Consider the following 9,596-nt stretch of genomic DNA (forward strand, 5'->3'; position numbering starts at 1 on the left):
AAGCACAGAAGTTTATAGGTTTGTTATAAAGCATATAGGTTTGTTATTAGAAAGCATAAAAGTTTATAGGTTTGTTATAGTCCAGTTTGTTTGTTTTTATTTGTTTAATTTTTAAAAAGATTTTATTTATGTATTTGACACACAGAGCACAAACAAAGGGAATGGCAGGCAGAGGGAGAGGGAGGAGCAGGGTTCCCTGCCAAGAAGGGCTCCATCCCAGGACCCTGGGATCATGACCTGAATTGAAGGCAGATGCTTTACCATCTGAGCTACCCAGGCACCCCCATTTGTTTTTTATTTTGTTGCTTGAGCTTTGGCATTATATTTGAAAAAGCCATTGCCAAGAGCATGAGGGTTTACTCTTATTTTTTTGTCTAAGAATTTCATACTTTAAGCACTTTTATTTAGGTCTATGATTCCTTTTGAGTTAGTTTTTGTGTGTATTGTGTGGTAGGGGGTTAACACAATTCTTTTACATGTGGATATCCAGTTGTCCTAGTGCCATTTGTTGAAAAGACTTCTTTCCCCCATTGAATGATCTTGGCACAATAAAAAAAAAAGTCAGTTGACTATACAAGTATACTCTCTGGACTCTTACTTCTATTCCATTCATCTATGTGTGTGCATTTATAACAGTACCACTTATCTTAATTACTGTAGTTTTATAGCAAGTTTTGGAATTGGGAGCTGGAAGTCTTCTGACTTTGTTCGTCCTTTTCTGTGTTGGGTTTGTTCTGAGTATTTGCAATCTCTTGTAATTCCATATGAATTCAAGTTTTGGCTTTCCTATTTCTGCAAAAAAGCCAGCTGGCATTTGATAGGAATCGCGTCGAATCTGCGGATCAGTTTTTTAGGGGGTAGTGCCAGCTTAACAAAGTTGTCCTCCAAGTTTATGATCTGAGATGTCTTTCTACTTGTTTAGGAGTCTTCTTTAATTTCTTTAATAACATTTTGTAGTTTTATTTACATTTTTTACATCTTTTATCAAATTTATGCATAGGTATTCAATTCTTTTTTTGATGCTATTATAAAAATAATTGTTTTCTTAATTTTATTTTCAGGTGAACATTATTATCAATGAACATTGATAGTGTATAGAAATAGGATTGCTCTTTCTATATTGATCTTGTCTTGCAACCTTGCTGAACTTACTAGTTTTTTTTTTTTTTTAAGTGGATTCCTTAATATTTTCTATATATAAGATCATGCCATCTGCAAATAAGATAGTTACTTCTTCCTTTCCAGTCTGGGTGACTTCCCCTTCTCTTGTCTAGTTGTCCTGGGCTAGAATCTCCAGTACAATGTTGAATAGAACTGGTGAGAGTGGACATCCCTATCTGGGGCTGGATCTCAAGAGGAAAGCATTCAGTTGTTCATCAGTAAGTATGAGATTAGCTATGGAATTTTTCATGGATGACCTTTATCAGGTTGAAGAAGTTCATTCCTCTTCCCAGTTTGTTGAGTGTTTTTATTATATTAGGTGTTAGGTTTTGTCAAATACTTTTCATAATTTTTAAATTCAGTTAATATAATTCTATTTCCTGGGCTAAATCCCACTTGGTTATGATACACAATTGTTTTTATATGTTTCTGGCTACCATTTACTAATGTTTTATTGAGTATTTTTGTGTGTGTCTGTACTGATAAGAGATATTGGCCAGTAGTTTTATTTTCCTGTGATGTCTTTATCTTACTTTAATATCAATATAAATCTGTTCTCAGAGAATGAGCTAGACATTTTTCCCTCCTCTTTTACTTACTGGAAACATTTGCCATGAAATTGGTTTTAATTTATTTTTCAGTATTTGGTAGAATTTACTATGAAGCTGTATAGGTCTGGGCTTTTCTTTATGGAAATACTTTTAGTTACTAATGTAATGTCTTTGTCATGGAGATTTTAAACTTTCATGGATGACCTGGATAACATTCTACTAATTTGTCCCTTTCCTCTATACTCTCTAACTTGTTGGCATATGGTTGTTTATAGTCCTCTTTACTTCTTTCAGTTTATAATGATGACCCCTCTTTCATTCCCTACACTCCTATGTCTGCTTTGTCTTGGTTTGTGTAGTTAAAGTTTGCTAATGTTGACCGCTTCAAAGAACCAATTTTGAGTTCCGGTGATTTCTTCTATTGTTTTGTTCTTTCTTATTTCATGTATCCCTGCTGTAAATTTCCCTCTGAGCAGTGCTTTCGCAGCAGCACATGAATTTTGGTATGCTGTGTTTTTGTTTTCACTCATTTTGAGATATTTTCTACTTTCCTTTTGATTTCTTCTTTGATGTATTTGTTATATAGGAATATATCATTGAATACCCACATATTATTATAAATTTCCCGAAGTTCCTTCTGTTATTGATTCTAATTTAATTCCATTGTGGTTTTGAAAGCATATTTGGTATGATTTCCATCCTTTAAAATTTATTAAGAATTGTTCTATGACCTAGCATATGATTTATCTTGGAGAATGTTCTATGTGCACTTGATAAGGATGCCTGTTCCGTGTTCTGTTGTAGGGTGTTCTGTAGATGTCTGTTAGATCTAGTGTTGTTTGTGAGTTTTCTATCTGGTTTTTCTGTTCATTACTGGGAATGTGGTATTGAAGTATCTGACTTTTATTATTGAATTATTTATTCCTCCATTTGATTCTGTCAATTTTGCTTCATATATTTTTGGGTGCTATTGTTAGGTGTATGTCATATGGTCATAATTCTGGTATCCTCCTGATGGATTGATCCTTTACAATTATGGAGCTCCCTCTTTATCTCTAGTAACATTTTTTAGTTTAAAATCTGTTTTGCCAGATATAAAAACTCCAGTTTTCTTTTGTGTACTGCTTACATTGTATATCTTTTTTTGACCTATTTACTTTTGACATATCTGTGTTTAGTGAATAGTTTTTGCTTAATGATTTCAATGTTTTAAAGTTATTTATTTATTTATTTATTAAAATTTTTAAAAAGATTTTATTTATTTATTTGACAGACAGATCACAAGTAGGCAGAGAGGCAGGCAGAGAGAGGGGAGGAGGCAGGCTCCCTGCAGAGCAGAGAGCCCGTTTCGGGGCTTGATCCCAGGACCCTGAGATCATGACCTGAACTGAAGGCAGAGGCTTTAACCCACTGAGCCACCCAGGCGCCCCTAAGTTTGTTTTTTAATAAATCATACACTATAGGTCATTCTTTTTCTTTATGTACAATTCTAGGAACTTTAGCATATGTGTAGTTACGTGTAACCATGCCTATGATAGGATAGAAAAAATTGCATTATCTCTAGAACTCCCCTCTTGCAAATCTAATTCCTAGCATAGAACAGTATTCTCCTTTGTGGTGAGTTCTCATTATACCATCATAGGTTAGGGATTTGTATTACATTATGATCATTATCACTATTATTTGACCATGATTTTGTTGATTGTCTTTTTTCTTCAACTCTTCTGAGGCTTTGTGTTGTGCTATGTAATTACCTCAGCACGCAGAGTTAAGGGCAGGTGGGGATTATTTTCTGGGCTACAATATTGATTAGAGTCATTCAAATGTAGAAGATTCTTAGAAGAATTGACATGACATCAAGATGAAGCTGCGGCTTGAATCTTATTTGAGGGCTGGTATTTTCCACCAACATTGGGAACACTACTATAACATTGTCATATTACCTAATCTGAATGGTAGCCTAGAAATTCCAGGTCTTTGGTGATAGCTGAGCAATTAAAAATGCATCCCTAAGTATGCCTGGCATCCTGTCTCATCTTCCTGCTCCCAGCTGACTCTGGAAAGCAAATAGTGTAACAATAGAGTCCTGTAATGTTCTTGTGTAGGGCTGACCTTTGCATCATTGTTAATCCTTGTCCTCTCTTTTCAGAGACAAGAGATTAAAACTGCGTGAAACCCTTTTCTGAGTCACAGGGATAGGCTGCTTTCCCTCTTTGAAAACCCAAAGGATTTAACAGGATTTTCCCCTTCTCAAACACCACCCCCCTTACCCTGACCTTAACAGCTTCCCAACGTTAGGGAAAGGCAGGAAGTTTTCCCTGTGGTTTTTCTTTGTGACGACATGATGGGACAGGTTGATCAATGGGGGAAAACCCATGTCAGAACACGCCTTCTGTGTACATTCCCAATATTTGCTATAAGAAGGGCCATCCCAGACCCAGGCTGCTATCAGAACCTAGCATTACTCCCAGAGCCCTCGGTACTCAGCACTGAGAAGATCTATTCTTTGAGCTGAAAATGATGTGCAGTAGCAAGAATTTGCTCCTGGCTGCTTTGATGTCAGTGCTGCTACTCCACCTCTGCAGCAAGTCAGAAGGTAAGTATCAGTCTTTCTGCTGACACAGGAGGAAGAACTGTTTTCATTCTCCTTGAAACCTTGAGCTCCCCTGGGGGTCTCCAAGGAAAGGGAGCCTGTAAGAAAGTCTTGAGAAGTGATGGGAGTTGTCACTCATTGGTGAGTGAGGAGGGAACGGTTACTGCTGCTGATCACGCTTTTTTTTTTTTCCCAGCAGATATTTGGGGTGTCTGGGTTCTTAGAGACCCCCAAGCTCCACAACAGGGCTAAGGTGTTATTTTTGGGAGTGATATAAATTGTGTTATATTACCAGTGAATGGGGTCATTCTGAAATGTAGGGAACACTCCCACTCTTCCGACTTTTTCACCTCCCACCTAAATAGTTTAAGTTCAAAACTCATTCTTTAGAGACAAATGACGGCATCTGACTTCTCCATCCTTACATAGCTTTGGGCCCCTTCTTGTCAACTTAGAGATAATTTATCCCTTACCTTACAGCAGGTTATAATTTAACCTGGGGGAGTGTCTGAGTATTGCTTTATGACTGTGAGAGTACATCCCTTTTAGCAACAGGTGCATTCCTGAAAATGCACGTGTTGAACTTTTATGACCAAAATATTTCCATAATATCACAATTTCAAAGTGCTTTTGAAGCTCCTATAAATTGCATTTTCCTTTGTAGCTTCTTATCATTCCCCTTCTCTCAATGCTCGGAGCTAAGTAATAAATTAAAAGCTCCATATTTATTCATTTTCTGAATGTGGAAAGTTCTATGTAAGAGTTTCTTCAAGTGGGAGATAGTCATATTCTTGAGTGATTATAATGAACTTAAATGAAACACTATCAGTTTGTGTTTCTCACTAGAGATATTCCTTTTGTTAGAAGTCACGGGCTTCTAAACTGTATTATTAAACCAAAATCACCCAGCAAATAAGCTACTTCCCTCTTTTTTTTTTTTTAAGAGAGCTGGAAACTACATTAAATCATATCTCAAAGACATTGCAACTGTTTCTCTGAATAGTTTTTTTTACCATATACAACTACAACTTTGAGTAGTTCCATAATACCAACTACAGAATAAACTCAATCATGTTTACTCAATATCTTTAATTTCTTTTCAGCAGCAAGCAACTTTGATTGCTGTCTTCGATATACAGAACATATCCTTCATCCAAAATATATTGTGGGCTTCACACAGCAATTGGCCAATGAAGCTTGTGACATCAATGCTGTCGTGTAAGTTATTCAATTGTGTCAGGAGTACGTGGGAATTTCAAATCAAAAAAAATTTTTTTATTGCCTTTCTGGAATTTCAGAAATAACTGATGTGGCAATGCTATGTTTGTTTTGATAGTACATATGTGTTCCAAAGTTTAAATAGGACTAGAATAAGGCAGAAGTTTAGTATTTCTTTCTTTCTTTCTTTCTTTTTTTTTTTAAAGAACAGAGTTGAGGGTCAAATCACTTTTTAAGATACACTTATAAACTACTTACATGCCATCTCAGGAAAACATGGGAGACATAAATTTTAAAATGAGTATCTTCTACCAGAGAATGGTTGGGGCTGTAAGTAAAAACTCAAGAGTTATTATGCTTTTACATGTAATAATCTTGATCCATATAGGATATTATACTTCAGAGTGGTATAGGTTATTGGTTGGATATACACATATTTTGTGTAACCACCAGCAAGAAAATTAAATAACAATTCTGAGACTTATTTTCCAGTTATCTCACAGCTAATTGTTAAAATACAGAGAAAGTAGGAGAGAATCAACTTTTATTTCCTGCATCAAGCTTTATTAGAAACATTTTTTTTTTTGTATTTTGTTTCACCTCTGAAACAAATAAAATGCTTAATGGGTAGAGCAGTCCATTGGAATACAAAATTTCTATTGCATGTTCTGTGAATAGCAATTCAAAACTCTTTAAGCACAAATCAAATTTTCTCTTTTTTTTTTTTAAGCTTTTACACAAAGAAAAAATTGGCTGTGTGTGCAGATCCAAAGAAGAACTGGGTGAAAAAGGCTGTGCAAATCCTCAGGTATGGGATATTTACTATCAGACCCTCTTCAAATGTCGGGGCAAATGTCATGTGCAGAGTGGTGGACCATAGGCTTGCTGGGATATTTTAACCTAAACACTATAGCATTTTATTTATTTAATTTATTTTTAAAGATTTATTTATTTATTTTAGAGAGAAAAGAATGGGGGGAGGAGAGAGAATCTTGAGCAGACTCTGTGATGAGCACGGAGCCTGATGCGGGGCTTGATCTTACCACCCTGGAATCACGACCTGAGCAGAACTCCAGAGTTGGTTGCTTAACCCACTGAGCCACCCCAGGTGCCCCAGCAGCATAGAATTTCAAGGGGAAATTTGAGTCGGACCATGAAAACAAAAATTTATTTTTTCCACTTACACATCATTTTTATCTTTTTGTTAAATTCACTGATTTTTCCATGATGTATAAGAGTCTCCTATGCATTAGATAGGTGCTAGCAGCTTGACTGTTTTTGCAAAGATGACTCCTATGTATGTAATTCACAAACCACATGACATTTTGTTAAAAACTGAAAAATAAAGAGTCAAAAAGAGATCAATGGTTGTGATTTACAGAGGTGTTACATTTTATTTTATCGATATGAACAGAAGTCACTTAACACAAAGACACCATAGACACTGAATTTAAAGACGCAACCCAAGCATTGAGTCCTGTATCTGTCATCAGCTAGCTGAGTTATGTTGGGCAAGGCCCTTCCTCTCTGAACCTTGATTTCTCCCTCTGGACTCTTGAGCTGCTGACATCCTGAGATGAGATTAGGAAACAAGAGGCAATCTTTAGGTACAAAATCTATTCCTCCCAGCTAATCACCCTGTCATTGCTTAGTTTTTTCTTCTTTTTCTCTTTACAGCCACAGAGTCAAGAAGATGTAAAACAGATGCTCTCTGGAATGGAATTGGACAGAGCCTATGAACAAAAAGAATCTAGCAGGAGTTGGCTGTTGAGAGTGTAGCACATACCTGATTTGTGCTTCATTGGACTTGTCCAATTAATGAAGTTGATACATATTGCATCATAGTTTGCTTTGTTAAGCATCACATTAGAACCAAACTCTATTTTATTTTATTTATATATATATCTATATGTGTCTTTTTGTGTGTGTTTTTACTATTTAATACTAATTTTCTATAAGCTATTTGGTTTAGTACGAGGTATAATGTTATGTTCAGAGAAATGAGGTTATATGGACTTTCTTGTAAGCAGCAAGCTCTTCGTAAAAAACTATTTAACATTTTTCTTCTACATTGTTTTGTTTCCAAAACTGTTGTAATTATCCTGTAAAAAAGAAAAATTATGATAAAAATAAATATTGAAAATTAAAGAATGAACTAAAATTGTTTGTTAATAGAGTTATATAGCACTTCTAAGATATAAATTAAAAATTTTAAAAATATTTAAAGGGATAGTAAATCTAAAAATTGGAGGGGAGGGCCATATTTCTCCATTCACTTCTGCCTGGTTGTTCCCCTTTCCCTGTTCCTCATGGTCCTGGTTTTTATTCTATATGATTTATAATGGAAAGGGTCTTTTTTTTTAAGATTCAAAGTCATCCAAACCAAAAATTAGAAAATCCATAGCTCCATTAGAAATCCATAGTTCCATGCTTATCAATATAAAACTTTTCAAAATAAAGAGTACCTATATACTTTGTGACTTCAGGGACATAATAGCCACAGAGAAAATGTCTTCAGAAATTCTTTTGTCCATCCATCATGGTCACCAGCAAGGGACCTAGGAATGGGCATCTCAGCACAGAAACATTCTTCTATTTCATAAGTTCTCTGGAATCATCCTTAAGCAGTTTCCAAAAAGAAAATGACAAAGCAGAGGGTTCTAGGAACTGATTGCCTCACTAACTGGAGAAGATACTTGAGGTATGTGAAACTGAGCAAGAACCCAGACAAAAGATGAAAGGGTCCTCAACCAAGGGAGTCACTATCACAGTGTTCAAGTAGCAAACAAAGTCTGTAACTTGAAACAGCACTCAGGACTGTCTGTCTTAGACTCTAAAGATCATGAAGGATCATTGGAAGCAGGCACATTGATGATATGATGCCAAATCCAGACACACAAACCCATAAAGCAGGGCAATGGTGGGTCATTGGTACAGAGCCGTCTTTCTGCCCAGGAGTAAGAACACTGAGTCATCAGGGAAAGTATGCTCAATATCCTGTTTGTTTATTCATCAAACATGGGTTTAGTACCTATTATGTGCCAGGTACTGAGCCAAGTGAAGCTTGCAATACCAAGAGATAAGGTCAGGACTTGGTCTTTGCTCCCAGATAATTAGGGCTAAGCAGTGAGGTTAGAGGGAGGGGACAAGAAAATCAGCTCTTACCACGCATGGTGTAAGCACTTGGATAACGAGAGTCACAGAGTTCTGTAGGTCATTAGCAGTGAGAGCTTCCAGAAGGGAAGAATTTTTGGTTGAATCATATTAAATAGCCAGTATTCGATGTTCTTGAACTATAGGGGTGGCAATTATGTATGGTTCCATATTTGACCTGAGGTTTAAGTGGCCAGTAGGAACCACCCAGTTGGAAAAGCAGGAAATGTTTGGAAATATCTAGGGACATATTTTAGTTCTCATAATGTCTGAAGGTGGGATACTATGGGTATTTAGTGGGTGGGAGGCAGGGATGCCAATCTATTGGAATGCACAGGATAGCCCTGCACAATGAAGAATTGCCCCATCCAAAATGACAACCACGCCACCAATTTGGCAAACTGGATGAAGTGGAAAGTATGTAAGGAGTGGGGATGGGGTGGAGTAAGTTACAGGTGAAGTGAAACTGTTACCTCAACCAAGTCTAGTGGTTTGAACTTGAACATGGGAACACTGGGGAACTTGTGAAAAAGTCCAAGCAGGGGGAAAGGGATGTGGGGAAGAAAATAGAAGTAGATGTAGCATGGAGACCAGCAGCAAGTAAGGGGAGAAATGATGGGAATTCAGTGAAAACCAGAGTAAAAGGACAGATATATAAATAAATCTTTTTTTTCCAATTATATTATATTTTATTTTACTTGTTCAGTGTTCCAAGATTCATTGTTTATGTTTATGCACCAAACCCAGTCCTCCATGCAATACGTGCCCTCCTTAATACCCATCACGAGGCTTACCCAACCGCCCACCACCCTCCCTTCCAAAACCCTCGGTTTGTTTCTCAGAGTCCACAGTCTCTCATGGTTGATCTCCCCCTCCAATTTCTTTAAAAAAAAAAACAACTCCAAAAAGCAAAAGCAGAG

At 36.5% G+C, this 9,596-nt stretch overlaps 1 protein-coding gene across 2 annotated transcripts; it reads left to right on the forward strand.

Annotated features, from left to right (window-relative positions):
• The first annotated feature begins 4,045 nt into the window (after positions 1 to 4,045).
• CCL20 (C-C motif chemokine ligand 20) lies at positions 4,046 to 7,612 on the forward strand. Of its 2 annotated transcripts, none has more exons than XM_044240865.1 (4): positions 4,046 to 4,308; positions 5,409 to 5,523; positions 6,254 to 6,331; positions 7,201 to 7,612. In XM_044240865.1, the coding sequence occupies exons 1-4, from the start codon at positions 4,230 to 4,232 to the stop codon at positions 7,220 to 7,222; spliced, it is 294 nt and encodes a 97-aa protein (XP_044096800.1). In that variant the 5' UTR covers positions 4,046 to 4,229; the 3' UTR covers positions 7,223 to 7,612. The 2 variants fall into 2 exon arrangements, with proteins under 2 accessions (XP_044096800.1, XP_044096801.1); XM_044240866.1 differs by having other exon boundaries at positions 4,051 to 4,308; positions 5,412 to 5,523.
• Positions 7,613 to 9,596: the final 1,984 nt, after the last annotated feature.

This window comes from Neovison vison, chromosome 3 (genome assembly GCF_020171115.1).
Source record: "Neovison vison isolate M4711 chromosome 3, ASM_NN_V1, whole genome shotgun sequence".
In the NCBI taxonomy this organism is placed as follows: domain Eukaryota; kingdom Metazoa; phylum Chordata; class Mammalia; order Carnivora; family Mustelidae; genus Neogale; species Neogale vison.

Excerpts from the sequence above, each read along its gene's own strand:
- CCL20 (XM_044240865.1), top strand. The coding sequence starts at position 4,230 with ATGATGTGCAGTAGCAAGAATTTGCTCCTGGCTGCTTTGATGTCAGTG. Across the intron at positions 4,309-5,408 it reads CCTCTGCAGCAAGTCAGAAG|CAGCAAGCAACTTTGATTGC; the intron begins GTAAGTATCAGT and ends ATTTCTTTTCAG. Across the intron at positions 6,332-7,200 it reads AAGGCTGTGCAAATCCTCAG|CCACAGAGTCAAGAAGATGT; the intron begins GTATGGGATATT and ends TTCTCTTTACAG.